This window comes from Ictidomys tridecemlineatus, chromosome 13, assembly GCF_052094955.1.
Source record: "Ictidomys tridecemlineatus isolate mIctTri1 chromosome 13, mIctTri1.hap1, whole genome shotgun sequence".
In the NCBI taxonomy this organism is placed as follows: Eukaryota; Metazoa; Chordata; class Mammalia; order Rodentia; family Sciuridae; genus Ictidomys; species Ictidomys tridecemlineatus.
In genome coordinates, this window is record NC_135489.1 from 23,422,045 (window position 1) to 23,445,004 (window position 22,960).

Sequence of the window (22,960 nt, forward strand, 5' to 3'; positions counted from 1 at the left end):
TGCTTCAGGGTGTATCACATGGCTGCAATCCAAGTGTCAGCTGGGGCTGTGGTCTTTTCCAAACTGTCAGTTAGGGTCAAATCTGCTTCCAAGTTCACTCACATAGTTGTTGGGAAAAATCAGCTCCTCGGGGACTGCTGCACTGAGGTCACCTGTACTTCCTTGTCATGTGGTCCCCTGAGTATGGAGTCTTCATCAGAGCAAGCATATGAAAGGAGTCAGAGGTACAGCAAGACAAAAGTCAGTCTTTTACAGTCTAATCATGAAAATGACAGTTCATAACTTTGCTGTATTTTATTGTTGGAGGCCAATCACCAGGTCCAGTCCATATAAACAAAGAGAAGAGATCACATCAGGGTAGAAACTAGGAGGTAAGGAGTATTTGGAACCAATTTAGAAGCAGCTTATCAGAGTGATTTTTAATGACCACCTGTATGGGAAACAATTTCAACTATTATTTTTGTTTCTTATAATTTCAACCATATTTCCATTTCTTGGTTACAAACCATAAGACTCAACACAACACTCAAAATCTGTAGGAGAGATGGCCTAGGGTGACAGTGACATTAGAAGTTCCTTGACAGTTCCAGCTGCCTCACAGGATAGTGAAGTTTCCAGTCCCAGTGGTGACCAATAAGAGGCTAGGTTGTCATACATTTGAGAGGCTGAGTGGTTTTTTTGGTTTGTTTTCTTTGCAGTGCAGAGACTCAAAGTCAGGGTCTCTGACATAAGAGGCAAGTGTTCTAACCACTGAGCTACATTACATCCTCAGCCCAGGCTGAACCTTCTTGCATTGAACTAAATGACTTAGACTCAAAACTATAATTTTTAGTCTGTGATCCATGCCCAAGTCCATTTATTTTCTGTCTTCCCATGCTGATGAAATTGTCCCCCTCCTCACTTTTTTGGGGTGTGTGTGGTTCTGGGGATTGAACTCAGGGCCTTGTGAGGCAAGCACTCTACCAACTGAGCTGTATCCCCAGCACTCCCTCCTCACCTTTAAAGAGTTTATATTTCAAGTTCATGGCTCTTCATTCAGATCCAGGATTCATCCATTTACCCCTGGTTAAGGAAGGCTAGACCTCAAGAGAAATTTGGATTTATGGAGGAGACAGAATATGGATATGAGAGAAATGTCTAACAGATTATATTAGTGTTCAAAATATCTGCTGTCCTATTCTGAGCTGCTCCTCTGGTCAGTACTCTATTCTGTACAGCATCATATATCCCTTCCCCAATGGGTTCATTAATAGCCTGGTGACTTGCATTGTCCATTGAGATCTAAATTGGATCCCCAAGCAGAAAATTTAAGAGCTAATATTTGTTATATCCCTCTTCCCCCTGCCACAACACTGGTGACCTTCAAGATAGGTTCCCAGAGAAAAGGTGAGGTAGAGCAGAGCTATCTCCAACTCATGACAGAAAAGCAATCTGAGCAAGAAATACAGTTTTTGTGGAAGGAACTAATACTTTGGGTTAGTTTGTTACTGCAGCATAACCCAATCCTGATTGATAAAGGTACCGATTTAAAAGTGCCTAAGAATCTGATCTCATCTGCAGTACACAGAATTATTACAGGGGAGCCCAGGTGGTGTGGGGGTGACAAGTAGTCCCAGAATCTTTTTTGTAGAAAAACAAATGGGGAGAGAAAAGTACAGTCCAGTGCTCAGCAGCAAAGACCTAGAAACTGTGTCCCTCTCAACCCTCCTCCTGCTCTCTGTGCTTGCTTGTCCCTCAACTAGGACAGTGATAGTGGATCCTAGCTGTGCTTTGTGTAGTTTTCCACGAACGTGTGTGCAGTTTAAAAAGAGGAGGAAAGGGAGAAGGTATGGATCTGTTTGGTAGGGGAGAGAATATAAGAAAATTGTTTTAATCATCACATTATACTGATTTACAGTTTAGAAAACATGTTTATGCAAATACTAGACAATAAGAAGGGCTCTTCTTGGTTGAGTTCCTCCCCTTCCTCTTTCTTGGCTTATATTATTTTTTCTGTTTGGCAACCTCATTCTTTCCCCTCTCTTTTCTACCAACTAATGAGCAGTAGTTCCTGTAGACCTGGCCCAAGACTTTTCTCAATTCACCACTATTTTTTAATATCTGCTTTGTGCAAAGCATTGTTCTAAGTGGGATACAAACACAGGTCTGGTGAGTCTCTGCCTTCAAGACCCTCCAAGCCTAGTGCTGAGGAGGAGAAAGGGACATTAATACTTATCTAACATAGGGCACAGTAAAGGAACACTTTGACAGATGCAAATGAACACTTTGAAAGTTTAGGGTTTTTCCTTATTTACATATGATGGAAACTCTCACTTGCCAGGCATTCTCAACAGATGTTTTCTCTTTGAGAAACCACGGAGCTCGAGTAAGGCTTCTATTTCCAGGTGTTCCTACCCAACTGGGATGCTTATTAAATATGCAGCTCACTGACCACACACCTGAACAACTGAATTAGCACCCTCTAATGTTTCCTTAATCTCCATGGGCGCTATAAAGTTCAAGAACCACTAGTATAAAAGTAGTGCCCAGGCTCTAGAGACTCCCCGAACACTAGCTCTCTAACCTAGATTATTGCTCATCCCTCCTCTTTGAGCCTTACTTTGCTCATCTGTGAAACAGGGTTCATGTTCCTAACCTCTTCATAAGGTTGCTCTGAGGCTCCAACAAGATCACAGGAGTAAAGTGCTTGGCATGTTTCCTGGAACAAAGTAACTTTTAAAATGCCATTATTATTATTCAAAGGAGGGAAAGACCACATATGATTATAGGATTAGAAATTCACAAAACTCTGGCCAAGGCTTGTATTCCCCTCAGGGAGGTGATTCAGTTCAATCAACATGAACCAAGCTTTTAATTTGTGCCAGGTGTGATGGAAGCTAGTTGGAATGGGGGCGTGGAGAACTGGACTTTGGGTTGGCCTGAGATCCAAGTGGGATTGCTAGCATTGCTTTATCTTGCAGGTAAAAAGGTGGGTCTAGAGTAAGGTTAGAATTCAATTTGAGAGTCAGCACCACACTGAGGATGAACTGGGGAGCATGGATGAGGAAGAAGGTAAGTTCTGGGACATGGAGCAAAGTTTTATTCAAAAACTAGGATGTGGAAGCAGGACTGGAAAAGGACATTGAGAAGGGGTGATGAGAGAGGCTGGGAAAACAACAGAGAAAGGAGGAAAATGTTAGATGCCATGATGGGGCTGGGGGAGTCAACTGCCACCTCAGGCCTCACAGGGAGAAGGCAGTTCCAATAGAATGGGGCTGAGTGGGACCCAGGTAGGATGAAAGCAGCAACTTTTAACCTTAACTCCCATTAAAATCACCTGAGAGTTCCTCAGACCTTTTTTTTTTTTTTTTTTTAAACCCAGGGCAGCAAGTTAAATCAGAATTTCTGGGAGTGGAAGCCACACATCTGTTTTGCAAAAGTGATTGTGATGAGAAGCAAATGTTGAGAACCCGTGAATTATGGAAGGACTGGGAGAGAGTGAGTGGAGGCAGCTGAGTAGGTGAAGCTGTTACTTCAAGAAGCTTAGCAGGAAAATAGAAAAAGCCAGGAGAGAGGGGACTACTGATGAAGTGAGATGCTGAGTAAGAAGTGGGGATTAAGGAAAGGAGGCTTTCTTATTACAGGCGAGAATAGCCTGGAAAGTCAGCGAGAACTTGGAGTAATGGCCCCACTGCCAGAGTTTCCAATTCAGTAGGTCTGCAATTTAACCCAGGGCCTCCTGCAAGCTAGTCAAGTGCACTCCCACTGTGCTGTACCCTAGTCCTAATTTGTATTTCCAGAAAGATCCTAGGTTATGCTGATGGCTGGTGTGGGTGTTGGGGCACACTTTAATGACTACTGAAACCCAGGGAAGCTAACTTATGCAGAAAGATCTTTGAAAGAAAAATGTTTGAATCATGTTCTTTCTGCTCTTGCCAGTGATGTGAATAGTTCCATTCCAGATGTAATGAGAGTTGCCTGAGTTTTGGTCACTATTTGTTGACCCTGGAAATATCATTCTTTAGAATTTTTTTAGAGGAGTTTTCAAAATTCAGATATCCAGGTCCCATCTTTCACTCATAAATCAGAACTCCTGGGGATAGGGCCTGGCCAAAGCTCCCCTTGTGATTCTCATTATGAAGGCACGTGTGCTAAGTACCACACGTCAATTACAATGGGATCTTGCATTCCAGTGGGAAGGACTCACGTGGGATGCTTGCAGACTCACTTTCTAGGGGGTGGGGCTTCAGAATGGCCTCAGCTGGTGTAGATGCACCCTGTAGTTGAGAACCAGGCTCAAGGACAAATGCCACTTTCAGAAGTCAAAGGCTATGTCTCTGACAGCCCCTTCTGTCCCTCTCTGGTACTCCTGACAAGTCTTTTCCTTTTCTGGCTGAAATTGCTACTTTTTGCTGGATGTTGGAAAGGACCCTACTTTGCTGTAGGCTTCCAAGTGTTGGGGACAGGGGGGACAGAGGGAGCGACAGGAAGACTGAAAGTTTGGATACAGGGGAAAAAAAATGTGAGACTTCCCAGAAAAGCAAAAGTGTTCTGAGGGGAGTGGCCTCGAGTTTAGTGGGAAGCTCTGGGTGAAACTGGCAAATATTGGTACCTGCGAACTCCATCTTTCTGATCAGGATTTCAGTGAAGGGAGTGCAGGTTGGCGGAGATTATTTTCAATGTGTATCAGAATCCCCTTAGCAAACGACAACATATTTTAATTTTAATAATGAAAACGTTGAATACAGCTACAGAAGATTGAGAGAAAAACGTGTGGAACCTTCCAGATATAAACAGATCTCCTTTTCATTTTTTTAACTCTCCAATTATTTTTCTCTCTTTCCTCCCCCCCCCCCCCCCGTGGTTCCACTGCATTCTAGCCCAGTCTCGTGGGACACCACCCGGGTGGAAGATGTGAGACAGGTGCGGACAGACGCACACCTGTGCCAGCTTACGCCGGGCGTCCAGCAGGGGGCGGCGCGTGCCGGCTCCCCGGGAGCCGCTCGGTGTCGGCCCCGCCCCCGGCCCCGAGGACCCCGTGGCGGCTGGGGCTCGGGAGGGCTTAAAAGGCGGCGGCGGCGGCAGCGCACAGGCCGCCCGCTGTGACGCGCCGGTCCTCCCGCCTCCCGGGCCGGCCGGCTCTCCCTCGGGCACCCTGCCCCTCCTCCCCATACCTGTGCGGGGAGCGGCTCGCGCGGCCTCCTCCCCCGCCTGTTCTCCACTCCTGCCCGGCTGCAGCTACGCCGCCGCCGCGGGAGTAAAGGTCGCGTCGGAGAGAGCCGGCCCGGCGCCTCCAGGAAGCCGGCTGGGCAGGTTGGGAGAGCAGAAAGGGGAGAGAAACTCTCGTCTCGTCCAGGAAGATGGCGCCAGGCCGGCCGGCCGCGGACTGAGAGCTGCCGGGGCAGTGGGGAGCCGGGACCCTCTGCCCACCTGAGCACGAGCTAGGGCTGCAGACGACCTGCGACGTCTCGGGCTCCGGCCCACCCCGTGGGGACATGTCGGTCAGCGAGCTTTACAGCCAGGTGAGTGCGGCGCTGCGCCGCAGCCCCGGCGGGCACAGGTGAAAAGCTGCCTGGGACCGGGGCGGCGCGCCTCGGAGCCACCTTCTCCTGCGGCTCCGCGAGGCGACAGGCGATTTCTAGCTCCCCCCTCGTCTCCGTTCTCGGCTCATCGAACTTCGGTGATGGACAAAGTTTGGCCGCTCCGAGAGCGCCCCTCGGTGACCGACCGCCCGGCAGCGCCTGCTTTAGTAGCTCCGCGGTTCGGTCTCCTGCCCGGGGTGTCGCCCCCTTCCACGCCACCAGCCCCCGACTTTCGTCGCCGGTTTAGCTCACAGGAGTTTCCGGAATCGGGGAGGTGTCTCTGGTACCTGGGGGCTGGGGTCAGTCCCCGCGGTGGCGCCGGGCGTGTCGCCCCTCCTCTGGCTTGGGGACCCCCTCCCAAGTGTTCCGCAGCGCCGCGCGGCTCTGGTGCTGCCTTCGCGTAGCGGTGGGGGATTTTTGCACTTGGGGGTTGAGAGGGGAGAGGAACCAACCTGGTGTGACGGGCGCGGCGGCTGGAGGAGGGGTGTAAGCAGTGCTTAGAGGGGTGCTCCAGAGATCCCAGGAAACGGGATCCCCTTCTTAATCTGGGGACGGGCATTTTGAGACGGTGTCTGAGTGGGTACAGAATGGGCTTTGGTTATTGCGGGGAAGAGGTCATTAATATTGAAACAGCGGCGAGGTGTGGAGTTCTAGGATTCCTGAAGTTTAGAATGGGCTGCGGGATTAGGCGCTCGTAAGGGGGAACAGGTGCGGCCCCGGGGGAGACGCCTGGCTTCGGCCGCAGGTGCTGTGGTTCAAGTTGAGAATTGGCCTCCGCCTCCCAGGTGCCTATGGGCGTGCAGCGGTCGCTTGGGCTCCTGATTTCATACTAGTGTCCGGGGTGACTTTAAGCACCAGCCCCATGCCCGCTTAAAGTCCCCAGATGCTTAGGCTTCCTGTTCATCTTCTCTTGTAGCCGGGACAGGTTTGACAGTGCCGTGTGCGCAAGCCTCGGTGCCGAGTGGTGTGACGCGCGTCGTGTGGGTGAGTATGTGATTGCTGAGACGCCGGCCCAGGCCAACAGGTCTGGGCGGGGTAGGAAGAACTACTTCCGCAACCTCACCTGGCGCTGCTACTTGCTGTCCAGCGCTTGGGGGAGCCCTTCAGTACATAGGGCTCGCCGCCCTTTATTGCAAGAGTTCTTAAAACTCCCTGTGGAAAAGGGACATAGCCAGCATGGGTCGATTCTCGGGAGGTGATAGCGGAGGGTATCACCTGCCTTGGATACCGCTTTTGGGGATCTGATGCCTGAAAGGATGAGAAAGGATCATGGATGAAAGCAGCCTCTGGGAGAGGAGTGGAGAAAGTGGGAGCCAGAGCGTGAACGCTGGCAATTCTGGCTTTAGATAAAGCACCCCAACCCTTTGGGGCTTGGGAAGGAGCCCTCAAAGCTCCAGTTTGGTTTCCCTGAAGCCAGTTGTCAGGAAGTGGGTGTGGAGGCTGGAAATCCTGGAGGAATGGAGGGAAAAACTGACCTCACAGCTGAAACTGTTTCCTGAAAGTGCACACAGATAAACCCGTGTTCCTAGGTAAACCAAGTGATCAACTACACGTGCAGTACATCATAACGTCCTCTTAGCTGTTTAATTGATTCATTGTATGAAGCTAATATACCATTAAGTAAATTAGTTTTGGGGACCTTAGTTTTCAAAAAACATTGGATTGCTTTTAAAGAACACTGCTTTTAAAGAACAGTTGTAAACACTTGACTTTTACTTATAAGGTGCATGCAACATACTTATTTCTAAGGCATGACTTAGTTTTCTCAGAATACTTAGTTACACAAAAATGCTGTTACCAATAAAATGACTTGGAGGGTTACAAGATAACTTTTAAAAATTAGCTTCATTGGTGTGAAGGATTTGACATAATTAAAACCAGTATTACAGTTCCTCCCTAGGGCTGGTGGACCGCACCATGCTCTTAGTGGGTTTCTAATTATCCTTCAGTTTTTGAATCTGAAGTTGAGATTTTCTGTGGCCAAGTAGTAGCTGCTAGGTTTGTGTCCTGAACAGTTGCTGCCCTTTTGGGCACTAAAACATGTTGAGGCCTTGCTGTGAGAAGCAGTAGTAGTGTTTCCTTACTAATAACCCCACTCACCAAGTTGGATTATTAGTGTGCGTGTGAATCAAATCATAGAGAAATTGTGCCTGCTGCTCAGATTCCCTTTGTTGCTTAGAGATGACTTGTTCATTTGGTGTATTGATGAAAAACCTGTTAGTGGGTTTTCGTAATGTGATGAACACTGGACCTGGACTTGCACCTTAGTGTATGTATTATACATGGACACATCCATTATGTCAACAGCATTTAAAACTAGAGATGGAAATTCTAAAGCCCTATGTTGATCATACTTGTTACTTTAGTGACAGTTGGAAGGTGTTACTTGAATATGGAGTATCAAATCATTCCAGGTAAGAGCTTAATATATTAGTGCCTTCCTGAGACTTTTCCCTATTCTCCTGTTTACTCTTGATCTTTATCTACTCTTTACAACTGCAGGATCATATGCTATGTCTGGGGGTGGGGGTGTATTTTTTGTCACTGGCAAAAATACTTCCATTTAATGAAGGCAATGATACTTCCATTAAGGATGGAGAAAGCTCTTTATTGTCAGTTCCAGACACTTTTGGGGTGATGTCAAGGTGAGTCAGCCTCACTTGCTCCCACAGAAAGGTGGAGCTGACAATGGCTCTGTTGTCGCAAGTGGCAAGTGTTAGTGCTTGGCTTCTGAATTGCCGAAAGACATGTGGGCTTGATGAGTACAGGTCCCTAAAAGAAGTCTTAGCAAGCATAGGCTAGCATGGTGAATGTGACTTGATTATGATGGCAGAAAATATGACTTTAAAACGGGAACTATAACCTCCCTCATGGATGGATAGTATGACAGCTCTTTACAGGGGCTTATTCTGGATGAAAAAAAGGCTACTGTTGCAACTAACTAACATTTCAAGAGGCTACTTTGATTCTAGTCAGCAGAGTGTCTAGGAAGTCATTAAACTGAAATCGGTTCCTTCAAATCTTCCTGCTTTTAACTGCCAGGTAGTATTTGAACAGTGGATTTTTATTGTATTTTGTGGTTGGGATTAAACCTAGGGCTTTGAATACAACAAATACAACATTCTCCTGCTGAGAAACATCCCCAGATCCAAGCAGGCTGGTTTTTTGTTTTTGTATTGGGGGTTGAATCTAGGGGCACTCTGCCTTTGAGCTACATGCCCAGTCTTATTTTTTCATATACTTATTTTATTTTGGAGACGGGGTCTCAAGGTTGGTCTTGAACTAGCTTGCAATCCTCTTGCTTCAGCCTTCCGAGTCACTGGGATTACAGGTGTATATACCACCACACCCAGCCAAGTGATGAGTGTGTGCTTCTAGGTGGTTACGGGTGGACACACATGTGTGGTAGCTTTGAGCCCAGGAGCAGAAAGGGCACTGACTTGGTGTACCAGTTCTTTGGAAAAACAGAATTCCTATGGTTGTTTTTAAGTTTGTTTTAACTTGACATTCTACTGTCAAAACGATGTATGATATATCAAACTCCTGGGCTTCCGAGCAGGTGTCTTATTTCCTCAACTCTGCATCATGTTTTCTCAAAGTTATCAGTCTAAAAGGCAGCAAGAAGCACCTGTTTGCTGTATTCCTCCTCATGGTTGGCGGGACTAATGATGGAGTATGCTGTTGGTTCCTGGGTGCTCTGCTTTCTGTAAAGTGATGGTGTTGAGACATGGACTTGGTGGTAATGGATGCTATTAGTATCCCTCTCATCTTCCCTTTATTCCATTCCCTGAATGTAACCTTGGTGGTTACTCGCTTGATAACAAACTCATGTCACTTTGTCAATGCTTCCTGAAGTTGTCCTTGCATGTATGCACAGGAAGCCTGAGAATTTCCAGCCCTGCAAATGGGGACAGTCCATAAGCAATAGGGGCATAACAGTTTTTCTGTTTGTATTGGGGATTGAACCCAGGGACACTTAATCTGAGTACCATTCCATTTTGAGACAGAGGCTGACCAAGCTGCTAAGGCTGGCTTTGAATTTACAATCCTCCTGCCCCAGCCTCTTCAGCTACTGGGATTATAGGTATGTGCCTCCATGCCGCCTCCAGAGTTTTTCTGCAGAGTTGAACCAGAGTTACTGTATTTAGGACCTTTCTCAATATTAAACCCTTACTACTTTCCCTGTCGCACTTCCCCATTCCTCTCCCCTCCTTTCCTCTCCTTTCCCGGGGAAACTGCCTACTGAGTCTCTTGTGCAGGAATCATCTTGGTATCTGATTCTGGGAACCATATTAACCTTTAACTCCTGCAAGTTTGGATTGATTAAGAAGCTTAAAGGCTTTGGCCTCTGTAGGCCTCAGGTGAGGCTAGAGTGTGTATGGAGGTCTGGTGCCCCACTCCCGCTTTCCCTCCCAGCCTGTTGGTCTTGCGTGTTGCCTTCTCCTTCTCATCCATAGCTCCACTTCTCTCCCTTTGCTCCCCTTTCTCAGTTGGCCTGTAAAACTCAGTGGATCCTTTTTGGCCCTGCTGGCAATCGTCAGAATTCAAAAGTTTTTGTGAAGTTGAAGTTTGCATGGCATATCCAACTGCCTGTACCTGTGCTTCCAGAGTAGGCTGTTGTCCTGACCTTCCTTTGTGGTCCTTTACATGATATCTCGGCTCTATTTGAGCTGCTTGTAGAACATACGCCATTATCACATTTTGAGGACCCTCCAGTTTTTAGTTATACTGGTAGCTCTGTATTCAGGTTTATAAGATCACCTGCTTCCAGCTTGGTCTCCGGAGGTCTTGATTTGTGACTATGCAGCCACACCTCCTCTACCCTGTTGCCCATGCAAGGGACTAGGAATGTGATCTAGGCATGTTTAGGGATAGGTAATAGTATGTGTTTTTGTACTGGGGATTGAGCCTGGGGTGCTCTACCACTGAACCATATACCCAGCCCTGTTTTATTGTGAGACAGGGTCTCTGAGTTGCCCAGGCTGGCGTTGAACTTGTGATCCTATTGCGTTTCTGGGTAGCTGGGATTATAGTCGCATACCACTGCACATAGCTGGCATTACTTTTTACTTTGAAGCAATACTTAGGATTATAGAAATGTCATAAAACAGCACAAACTCGTGAGTATATTTTCCCAGATTTCCCTAATGTTGACACTTCATGTAACCAGCATGCAATTATTGAAATTGGGAAATGTTTGTATAATACTTCTAGTCACTTCTAGACTACAGATGTTACTATAATGTTTCTGGGTTTTTCACAAAAGGTCCTCTTCCCCCCACTCCACGCCCCCCTCCCCCTGGGATAGGGTCACGTTTGGAATCCCACGTGGCCTTTAATTCATAACTCCCTAGACTCCATTGGCAGCAGTTGCTCAGTTTCTCTTTGACCTTGGCACTCTATGGGTATCTGTCACTTATTTTGTAGAGTGACTCTTTACCTGGCCTTATCTTTCTCATGCATACATGGAGGTTTTGAGTTCTTGGCAAGAACATATCAGAAATACTGTACCTTTCACAATGCATAGTGATATATCCCTTTACTGACAGGGTCACTTTGATCCCTTGGCTGAGATGTCCATTCTTTTATTGAAGAACGGAACTTATAAACCAAGATCTGGGTGCAAGGTGTGCTTGTTCTTGCTTTTTATATTTAAGAATTACTGAGACTAGAACTTAGGTGTTAGATTGAAGGACCAGGGAAGGAGATGAGTCAGTTTGACCTTGATTTCTGGCTTGACTATGGACAGAAAGAAGATATTAGGCTGGGGACAAGGATAATATTTTTCTTTTCAACATCTTGAATTTAGGGTGACAATGGTTTGTATTAAGTAGAAATAATGATTAAGTGATATTGGAGCTTGGAGAAATGTTGGATTTAGAAACTTAGATTTTGTGATCCTTGGATCATATAAGATACCTGGTTTTCACCTGAGGAAAGGCTCTAGGACAACTGCCGTATCAATAAGGGTGAGAGGGTGTTCGTGGTGTGGGCAGTCCTGGCCTTCGTGGCTTTGATATTGATGTGGACCGCCCTGGATGTTGTGTCTAAAGGCTCTTGGCTCTGGCCCCTGGGAGCCGATAGTTAGCACCCCAGTTTTCCAGATAAATCAAGGTTACCCGCATCATGGGATAGTTTTGGAGGATTACATGACCTAGTCTTGTGAGGTACCTCTGATACATGTACTGAGTCTGGCTTCCTCTTTCAGTGCCAGTGCTGGGTGGTGGTGGTAGAAAAGATTCCTAACCCCGTTCACTCGGGGAAGGAATAAGAACAGTTTGAAGTTTTAAATTTAAGCTGTGCTTTCTGGTCCCTTACAGCTTTAAGGGAAAATTAAAAAGCATTTTTCACAATGTTCCTCTTTTCCTTCTGAATATGAATGGTTATTGAAGCAATTCATATAATGCAGGAAAGACGAAGGCTTTGTACCATTGGCAGAAATGGCTCTTTGTATATTCTTTGGACCTGTTATGTCAAGTACGGTAGCGACACATGGCTGTCAAGCACTTGAGATGAGGCAGGTCCAAATGAGGAAGAGTCTTGGGTCACGCACATCAGCTTTCCAAGACTAACAAAACAAATGTAAAAATCTGTTTCATTTATATAACTTCTGGGCCAAAATATTTTACTCAATTCACCTAATTTTTGAGGTGGGCACTAGGATATGCCACCTTTCCTATGTTATTCACATTTGTGTTTGCATTTTATTTGGGCAAACCTGTTTTAGACTTGTACAGTGTGTGTTTAAAATGCATGGCCTGGTCCCTTTTATATATATATATATATATATATATATATATTTTTACTCTAAATCTTATAGCTTTTTTTCCCTGTAGCATATGAATGCAATTTTACATCTTTACAGGCCATATTATGCTATTAAAGATGGTATAATGTTTTCAACCATCCTAATTTTTATGAACATCTAGGTTTTTTTTCCCCTGAATGTTTCTATACATTCTTATCTCATTGTTAATACTTCAGGATTAATTTCTAAAGGTGGAATTGCTGGCATGATATGCCTTGTAGCCTCCAGAAAAGAACCTGTCAGTCTGTTTTTTTTCACCTTCTAAGACTGGCCATTGTTTTTATTTGGTGCCAAGGATCAAACCCAGTGCCTTAAACCTTATTTGGACCAACTTTCAGGTTTTTGTTGACTAGACCTGGAATGTTGAGTACCTTTTCATAGGTAAACTGCATGAATACCATACATATCAGTAGTAACTGGCATTATTTGTAGCTGTTTTACTCTTAATGATAATTTTTGATAGGAAAGATAGTGAAAGAATATTCAGGATTTATAAAAAAAAAAGTTCAAATGAGGAAGCTTGGTGTGTATTTTCTCCTTTATTCTGAGCTTGCATACCTTTGAGCTCTGCAGTTGGAAAAACTGCTGTTACGAGAGCTGCTCTAGAGAGCTTTTGTGCCAGGTAATTTCTTCTCACTGTTAACACATTTAACCTTCCAGCTCAGGCGCTTGTCATTCCCATGTATAAGTGAGGGACCTCAGACATACACTGTAAGAGCTACCTGGCTTCTCTCCATGAGGCATCTGTCACTTGATGATATGTCTAGAACACTATCTGTGCATGAAAGAAGCCCAAACCTGGAGTGTCCTTTATACTTAGCACTGTTCCTCTCCCCACCAATTAGCAGAGAAAATTCCATCAAGATTGGAGGAAGAGAGGATGTGCTGAAGGGCAGATGGTGCAAATTGTCTGGACAGGTGTTTGGGAAATGGGCACACACTCCTCGCTTGAGTTGCCAGCTTTGGCTAGCTGATGGGGCCCTTTCTTGGCATCTGAGAAGAGCCTTAGAAGTTCCTTTATAGTCTCGGGAGCTTGTCAAAGTAGTTCAGAGGCCTGGGGTTCAGGTTCAGTGGTAGAGCACTTGCCTTGCATGTGTGAGGCACTGAGTTTGATCCTTGGCACCATATAAAAATGTATTATCTACAACTAAAAACTTAATTTTTTAACAGTTCAGAAATGTCCTCCAATTGTGCATTGAGGTTGGATACAAGGAAAGTCATCATGTTATCTGGATCCAAGTATGGATGAGCCTTACTGTTATCTTGCTAATTTACCTGTGAAAATGATCAAACTTTTCCACCCGAGTTCCAGAGTAATGGCTCATAATACAATTTTTGAGCCAGTGAATAAACTTTGTCTCCATCACCCTGTGTGTTGTGGATGGACTCCTGGACTCGAGTGATCTTCCTGTCTCAGCCTCTAGTAGCTGGGTGTGGCGGCACACCTCTGTGCCTGGCTCCCTGACCCCCTTGAATGATTCTAGTAATGGCCTAGGCCATGCAGCTATCCTCCTCCTTTGTTTAGGGAGGAACAAAGAGGCCCATTCTGAAAAGCTAACTTTTCTGGAGAGTTTTGCCTGTGTTACCTCAAATGCGCCGTGAAGGAACCTCTGAGGGGAAATAGGAGCATCCTTCTATGTGAAATTAAAAGACTGATAATGTTTTCATCACCAAGAAGTTGGGGCTTCCCAGTTTGGAGAAACTCTCCATGAGAGGAAGGAAGGATGCCAGGCAATAAAATTCCATGTGTATTGTGAGCTGGATGCTGGTGTCAGGGGAATGGAGGGGGCATATGCTAGGGCCAGTAGACTGTACTCTATAACTATCTTTGTGCGCTGGCCATTCACTCCAGGCTGATTCAGCTGCTTTTCCCAAGTGTCTACCCAGACCCCAGCACAGCCCCACCAGACATGGTACATTTGTAGAGCATGTTATTTCCTGTGATACCCAACTTGGGTATCATTATTGAAGGTGCTTTGGAAAAGAATACACAGAATACTACTTGTGAAGCAAAATGAACAGTACCAAAGGCTATGCACATGGTAAAAAATCAGAAAAAAATCAGGGAATGGGGGAAAAAGGAAATCACAGAATAATTAGGTGGGAGTGGCAGGGGAGCAGGAATAGGGACAGTACTACTAATAGTCCATTAATTTGGATGGTGAGTTCACTAATAGTCATTTTATACTATGTCAGTTACTTAAGGTTTCTGCTAAAACTAGGATGCTGTACAAACCAAGTAGAAAGCTTTGAAGTTAGGCATGGTGGCATGCCCTTTAATTCCAGCTATTTGGGAGATAGGAATGTTAACAAGTTTGAGGCCTGCCTTGGATACCTTGTGAGACCCTGCCTCAATAACACAAAAAGGGCTGGGGGTGTAGCTCGCTAGTAGTCAGCATGTGTTCAATCCCCAATACCACGAGAAAAACAAAAATCCTTTGATCACAGGTAATTTTGGAATTTCAATTTTTTATATATGTAATTGAGTTTAATGCATATTTGCCAAATTGACTTCATTCAAGATGGTTGAATCTTATGTTTGCGTTCTCACAATTCCCTAAATGGGTGTTCTGTGGGCACTCAACATGTCATAGCTTTAGATTTTGCCTGCACCCCCATCTCCATTTTCCCGGCCATGACCCTTCTATACCAGGGAGTCTCCTGTGGTGTAACATCTTCCATGATTTTGGCAAGGCTCTTGGCTGAGATACCCAGTGGAAAGCCCATCTGTTTTCTCTGGGACTTGCCAAATCTATAGAATAAGTGGCCCTGTCAAGAAGTAATTGTTACGCTACCCAAAAGTTTAGCACAGTGTGTGAACATGGAATGACAGGCTGTCGGTGGATGCAGGAGCTGACAAAGCAGGCTTAGTTGTGAACATCCTCACGTTACCTGTAATTTTGGTCTTACATGTATTCTGCCCTTAGGTTCCTACTAAGTTTAACAATCTCATTTATACTCATGGTTATTTGCATGATGTGGGTGGGGGCGGTGTGTGATATCCTTCCCTCATGTGAAATTGAGCAAAGCGGGCAGCTTTCAGAAGTGACCACAGTGAATCCGGGGATGAAACTAATCAAGTCAGTCTATTTCTTTTCCCATAGGAGAGGTGCTGAATGATCATCCTTATCTGGAGATTCAGATTGTCTTTTATGTTCATCGCTTGGGTAACACAGAACACCTTCCACCTGCGGAGTGGATGTTACAACTAGCTCGTGAGCCTGGAGGGAAAGCCCATCTCCTCAAAGGTCTACTGACCTTGAGTTCCTCCTATCTGATCATTCATTTATTGTAGGAGTAAGCATTGAGATGGTAGTATATTGAAAGGAGACAAACTATTACTTCATCTCATAAGATGTAATCACATTCTCAACTTGCCTGAACTCCCTGAGGGTTACCCGTTGTAAAAGTAAGGGAAACAAATGTATCCTCAACCAGAAACTAATGTTTTTTTGCTATTAAGCTGCTTGCTCTTGTCAGTTTACTGCGTGCATATGTATGACTGTAGAATAATCTTCTTGATAAGAATGATGGTGCTTTTAAAATGTGTGTTTTTTTTTTTTTTTTTTTTTGACCACTGTGCCAGATCTATGCCTTCAAATGCATTCTACTTCAGCATGGCTGCTTTGGGCAGAGGATAAGGATGGTGTAGCTCATCAATACTGCTCCTGAAGCATCCAAGGTCACTTAACCACTGCAAACCACATCCTCAGCTACTTTTTTTTTTCCCTGGGAGACTGGGTCTCTCCAAGTTGTTTAGGCCCTCAGAGTGGCTGAGGTTGGCCTTGAACTTGTGATCCTCCTGCCACAGCCTCCTGAACCACTGGGATTGCAGGTGTACACCACCATGCCTAGTGGCAGACTGTTTTAGAAATAGTCAAAAGCTACCAGAAAACTAAACTCATTGGATATGGTAGGATTTACTGACCTGATTGCTGTTACAGGCAATATGTGATTTCCAGGTATGGATGCCAGTTTTTTTTTTTTTTTTAAGAGGAGAGAGAGAATTTTAATATTTTTTAGTTTTCGGTGGACACATCTTTGTATGTGGTGCTGAGGATCGAACCCGGGCCGCACGCATGCCAGGCGAGCATCCTACCGCTTGAGCCACATCCCCAGCCCTGGATGCCAGTTCTGTGGACTCGTACTGTTATCCTCCAGAGTGGAGCTTTGAATGTTCTCAGTGATCAGTAAATGTAGAGTTTTTGATAGGAAACTTCTCATTTGGAGGTGGCACTCTTTAGTGTTTTTTCCTTTTTTAAACAAAAGACTCAGAATCTTACTCACAGTCCACTTAAATCATGTAAACTAACAAATGAACATAATTACCTCAGGATTATGACATACATGCTAGCATTAATATTGACTTAAAGTTGGATGGAAAGCCCATTCCACCTAACTTTCTAAAGTGCTTTTGAAAGTACTCACTTTCTGCTGTGTCGGGCAGGATGTTAGGCACTGAATGTGTGTGAAGGTAAAGAGTACAGAGAAGCATTATGCATGACAGAATGGGAATGGAAGCCACCCAAGTGTCCAGGAGGAACAGATAAACAAAATGTGATAGCTACATGCAGACTATTCAGCCTTGAGATGAGATACATGCTATGACGTGAATCTTGAGAGCAATTCGCTAAGTAAAATAATCATTTTAAGAAAATATTGTGATTCCACACCATGAGGTATCTAGAACAGTCGTTCAGGGAGAGGGGAGAGAGGGTTGCAGGGAAGGGGGTGGGGAGTTGTTTGGTGGGTTGGGAATCTGTTGTACAAGACAAAAGTTTTAGATGTGGATATGGCCATGGTTGCACAATAGTATGCATGCCGCAGAACTGTACACTCAAAACTGTTATGCTGAATTTGGTTTTGTGGGTTTTACCACAATTCCCTGGACTTTGGGGAAGGTGGAAAGGATGGTAGAAAAAATGGTGGCAGCTAGGAACACAGCCCTTAGGTGGGTCAGACCAGGTTTTGAGGACTGGTTCCCCAGTTTCCCAGCTGTGCAGCCTTAGGCTTAACCTCAAGGTTTCAAGTGGCTGTAAAAATGGGAGTGGGACTAACAGGAGCCTCAGACTTGATGAGATAATGGGTAAACTCCTAGCTGACAACATCTCCAGGAGAAGGTCTTGTCCCTGGGGGAAGCCACAGGGCGGTGTGGGAGCTCTGGGTGCCGATTCACTGTAAGCTGGTGGCCAGCCTTGGGCTGGCTTCTCTGACCAAGCAAAGCTCCAGTATCCATGGAGACACTGGGATCACAATTTGCTTTTCCTCATTCAGGCGTGGAAAGAACAAAAGGGGTTGGAAAGTCCTGGCTTTGAGGCCCATTTGTCATCTCAGATCTTCAGCCCTGGAGCTCCACACCTAGCTATTCTGCGGCTCAGTTATGGGCCTCTATACTGCTAAAGAGCAGGCTGCATCCATACTACTAGTGGATGCCTAGATCTGGCTGTCCCTCCTGGCACCCGATGTACTCAGCTATTTTGGGTACCAGGGCATTTCAAGATACAGCCTGTGTTCTAAGGATGCTTTAGGCATTGAGAGGTGTGGCGCTCTTGGGACCCAGGCTTAACCTGAACAACCTGGCCCACAGGCCATCCCAGTAAGAGGACTAGAGAGATGCTCCACTCCTCTGTGGCTCTGAGGGTCAGATTATCTTGGTGGGGGTGCATTTTTATGTATCCCGAGTGCCATCAAGGAGCTCAGTTTCCCTGGTCTTTGGCTCTTTTCCTTCTCGGCTCTGCCACAGATGAAGTCTTTTCTGAATCTCTGGTTCCAGTTTAGATTGGCTCCATGATCACAGTCTCTGTCACAAATGACCAAACTCTAAAGCTTTTACAGATGGCAGCAGCTTGATTGTTGCTGAGCAGGGTCCTACCCTTGGTCCAGGTAGTTTTGGCCCCTTCTAAGGAACCTCTCGAGATGGCCCAGTCACTGGGAATCATGTGCAGGCATCAGAGCTGTGGTTTCCTGTCCTGGGATAAGGATTACCCAGAGTTAATGAAACTGTGGTCACTACATTTTACCACATAGAACATGATTGGGAGATTGCCCTGGGCCTGGTTGCACTTCTTGCAAGGCCATGGTTGTTAATGGAAGTTGCATCCTCTTAGTTTCTGATCTAGTTTCTGACTAGCTGCTCTGGATTCTGGTGCTAATTTCTATGTTTGAAAGGGCTTGCTATAGCCCCCTAAAAGCAATGCTGGGAAATGGGTCCTAACATTTGTAGAAGGAATCTAATCTTTCTTGGACTCCCCCCCTAAAAACACCCCCAAATTCCACATTCTAAGAGGGTTCTAGGTCTCCTTTCTGTGGTTGTATCTTCCACTTCAATTCTCTTGACACTTTCTGTAATCCAGCCTTAATAAAGGCTCTAGGGATCACCCACTTTGTTAATGTCTCTGAGATCTGACTGGCAGTGTGTAACCAAAACCCACTCTGCAGGCTGCTGGGCTACACGATGCTGAGGCATGTGTGGAGCTCCTAGCGGGACAGGTGCTGAGGGCACCGGTCTGCATTGTGCTCAGGTTGCAATGTGAACCGTCTCAGAAATCAGAAACTACCTAAATGCTGGCCAAAGAATGTGTCTGGGGCGGTAAATAACACCCGAAGCCCTGGAACAGTAGCTCACATACAGTGATATAACCAGGTTCCAGCCAAATTGAGACTGTTTTCTACCTTTACCTCAACAATAAGTAAACTCTTGGTTTGGCATGAGAATTTAAAATCTCACCTTGGGCTTTTTGCTCCTTGCCAGTGGTGGTATTTCCCTACTGGGCTGTTTGTCTCATCTCTGGAATTCTCTACTAACGGGAAGGTGGACACACGAAGAAATCGGCTTTTCTCATAATTCACCATGGGAAATGGCAGCCAATAGCCAAACTAGCTCATGGCACAGAGCCAGGGAAGTCTGATAGTTTCCAGTAGTGGTGCTTTATACAGGTGGAGAGTGGCGCTGAATTCGACTCGGTTCCTCTTTGTGCCGTGAACTTGGTGATGCCCATGGTGAGTATGAAACTGGAGATATGGACTTGAAGTTTATTGTGAATCTAGAACCTCTCCTCCCCATGACTGTCTTCCACACTTGGCCTTGGGGGGTCGGCCACTGTATGATAAATGCAAGCATTTGAGAATCTTCTTGGTATCGAGGACAGCACTGGGTGTAACAAGAGAATAGGATGTGGCCCTTGTTACTGATGGTGACAGTGTAATAAGTGCTGTCCAGGGGTAGTATGGAGGAGTTGCCTTATCAGCGTCCTTAACTTTTGGAAGTGACAAGGGTGAGATGTGGCGTCCCTCTGGCAAGAGTTGCTGAGGTTACTTGGCTATCGGGGTGGTTTGCCTCTTGATGTTCTCCTTTGTGCCACAGTGTACCTGTCTTTCCCATCAGTCCCTCGGCAGGCCCCTCTCTTGCCTCTGGACATCAGGAGTTCTGGGCTCCTCTGGAGAACGATAATTTAGCAGGAGGTGCTGATGAACAACTTCAGGGGTCTCTTGGACATTAGAACCATTAAAAAAAAAAAAAACCCACTGGAGTGGGAGTCCAACTATGTTGGCCTGGAAAACTCTCTAGCTCCACAGGCTCAAGGTCATCTGTAGGAGAGCTGGGCTTTGGGGAGACAGCCTGACTGGATGCAGCAGGAGAGAACTGAAGAGTCATGTAACCCCTCAAGACAGCACTAGGTGTTGATGCCCAAGAGTGATTCCCATAAATGACCAGGCTTTTTAGGGGCAAAAGCAAAGATGGACCTATCTAAAAACCAAAATGTAAAAAGTGAACTGTAGCATGATCTTGTTGACTGCATCCTTTTTAAAATTTCCTTGAGCATAAAAATGATTACATCCAAAGTCCAGAAGCGTCTGTTTGCATGGATCTCTTCAGAGCTGCCTTGATGCTGAGCTGTGTCTTGAGCCTTACCAGTAAGTCCTTGACTAGCTTAATTTTGAACAAAGCTGACTTAGCACCAACTTTTTAATTAAATAAGGTGGCCTTTTTTCCATAAAACTAGACAATTCTGATTTATATCGTTTGACTTCTGCTCAAGACAGTGTTGAAATAGTGATGTGAAGCTCTTTCAAAGCTCGTTTGCTATGTCCTTTATAACCTAGCACATGTCATCCTTGATGCCTGTATTAGTTGGGGTTCTTTAGGGGGACAGTACCAAAGCTGAAATGTTAACTATAGTCCCAGTGCTAACATGATTTAGATGACTTTAAAAAAAAAGCCCATAAACCTTGAAACAGAAACTTGTGCCAATGATTCCCCCGCACCTTACCCAGGATGATAAATGATGCTCAAGAGTGCACACTTGTCTTATGGGGGAAAAAGTAGTTGCTTAAATTGTTATCCTTTAGAAAAGAATCATGCTATTGATCTTATGTGCTACAATGAGATTGCTATTAACCTTTTTCTGACCTCTTTCTTTAAGACAAAGACTTAATACAAGAAAGTGGGACTGTACAAGAGAAGTTGCACAAAGTTTCTTGGGTGAACTTGGGCCAGTGGTATCTCTTTGGCTGTGGAGTATTGGTCTGAATCTGAGACCAGGTGTGGAAGGATGAGCTGGAAATCGCCAAGAAAACGGTCCTAATGAATAACAGTGGCACTACTGCTCCGGCAGATCTGGCTTGCAGATGCCTTTATATTATAAAAACACAGCTCTGTGAGGTGAATATGAACAGACATCCAAGACAAACCAAAACTTTCCTTGTGTGAATGATCAATCTACTTAATGAGGATGTGCCCTAGGGATGAGAGTGCTGTGGAAGGAGGGGGTTGTTTTCTCAAGCAGTTCAGAGCCTCTTGAAGTGGGGCAATTCCACGATGATGCTCACTGTAGGAGACTTTCAAGGGTGATTGTGGTGTGGAATGGCTTTTGCTTTATAATACTCAGAATTGAGCCTCACTCTTCCAGTGAGATGGGATTCCACTGATTGTATTTGATCTCAATGATTTATTTTAAGGGGATTTAATTTATTGATCATCTAGAGGAAGATACAAGGACACCATACTAGATGAACTGCTGGGAGACCCCATACTCGCCTTCAGGGAAAATGAAATGGCATTTAGAAACCAATCTCAAAATGATGTAATATGAAATCTGTCCCAGTCCTCCTAAAGAGGATGATCGGCAATGGGTATGTACTCTGGAGAGAGACTTACCTTGGTTAGGAGCACATGTTTATTTGGACCCTGGTCCAGGTGTGGACTGTGCTGTCTTATGGGAAATGAAGATATCTCCGCAGGTTTCTGAGCTGACTACAGTCTCCAGTAAGGATGCCATGGGACGTGCCTTTGAATAGGAACTTGACCCCTACGACCTTGAAACTACTTGCCCACCTGAAGGATGACTAGAAATGACTGCTTATTGGGAAGGAACATAAAGTACTTCGAGTAAATGGTAAAAGGAGTAAAACACTTTAGATCTTTGGGTAAGTAGAATTAAAGAAATTTGTTCCTTAGAAACAGGTTTCCAACTCACATGACTTTAAGAATGGCTTTACTTGGGCTGGGGATGTGGCTCAAGCAGTAGCGTGCTCGCCTGGCATGCGTGCGGCCCGGGTTCGATCCTCAGCACCACATACAAAGATGTTGTGTCCGCCAAGAACTAAAAAAATAAATATTAAAAATTCTCTCTCTCCCCCCCCTTAAAAAAAAAAAGAATGGTTTTACTTAAAGAAAACTTTGTAATTCCCATTCCATGACTAGTGCTGGGGTATAGAAAAGCACCAGGAAAGGACCAACTGCTACAGCTTTGAGGATGAAGCCACGTGTGGGTTGCAAGTTGAGAAGGAGATAGGAAAAGGATGGAGTGAGGGAAGGTGGGATTAGAGAGGAAGGGAGTGGAGGAGGGAAGTGTGGGTGTTGCACCTGGTGGGCCTGGCACTCCCTGGACCCCGATACAGCTCATCCCTGTAGGAACTACTGAAGGGAGGTAACTCGGGTTCCTCATGAAGGCAAGTCGGGGACTGCTTTGCCTTTTTTGGATGTCCATTACTCATCATGCCCTGCAAGTGACTGCCTGCCCTTTGACCCTTTCAGTCACTACTCTGCTTGTGACTTAGAAGGACACGCCCTTTGCCAGGGCTCTGGGAACAGGTCCTGATGTCTGGGATCAGACACTTTCTAAAGCTGTGTCTGCATCAGGCAAATTGGCAGCATGGGAGGTGAGGGGTTTGTATAATCAAATGAAAGACACTGACGCATGTATTCAAAGAGAACTTATTTCTAAGTATATCTGCTGTTCCACCCGAATCCCTTAACCCTGGCTGTGTGCCAAAGGGTAGGTAGCCTTGAAAGAATTCGGTGGTGGCTTCTGCATTCCCCCTTCAGGAAACGCCAGCAATTTGTTTTTAATAACATCTTCTCGTACATATGCATTTTTGTGCTTTCCAAGTTGCTTTCCTACTTGTCACTTTCTCTACAAGAGTCCCTGGAGGTATGGATGATAAAGGATCTGAGGGCCCTGCTCTAGTAGGTGGTATGCCCAAACCCACCTTGCCAAGTGGGTAGGGATGTTGGCTTCAGAACCTGAAGTTGGTTCTAGCACATGATATTCTGAGGGTGGTGGAGGACCCTGTTAGGAACCACGTGCTG

At 45.4% G+C, this 22,960-nt stretch overlaps 1 protein-coding gene across 4 annotated transcripts in view; it reads left to right on the plus strand.

Annotated features, from left to right (window-relative positions):
• The first annotated feature begins 5,018 nt into the window (after nucleotides 1-5,018).
• Nucleotides 5,019-22,960, plus strand: part of Myo5b (myosin VB) — a 301,342-nt gene continuing 283,400 nt past the window's right edge. For 2 of the 4 annotated variants that reach the window (XM_078030049.1, XM_078030050.1), the window contains exon 1: nucleotides 5,019-5,501. In XM_078030049.1, the coding sequence (XP_077886175.1) occupies nucleotides 5,475-5,501 (27 nt within the window). In that variant the 5' untranslated portion in view covers nucleotides 5,019-5,474. The remainder of the gene's footprint in view (nucleotides 5,502-22,960) is intronic. The other 2 variants (XM_078030051.1, XM_078030052.1) reach the window with 1 other exon arrangement.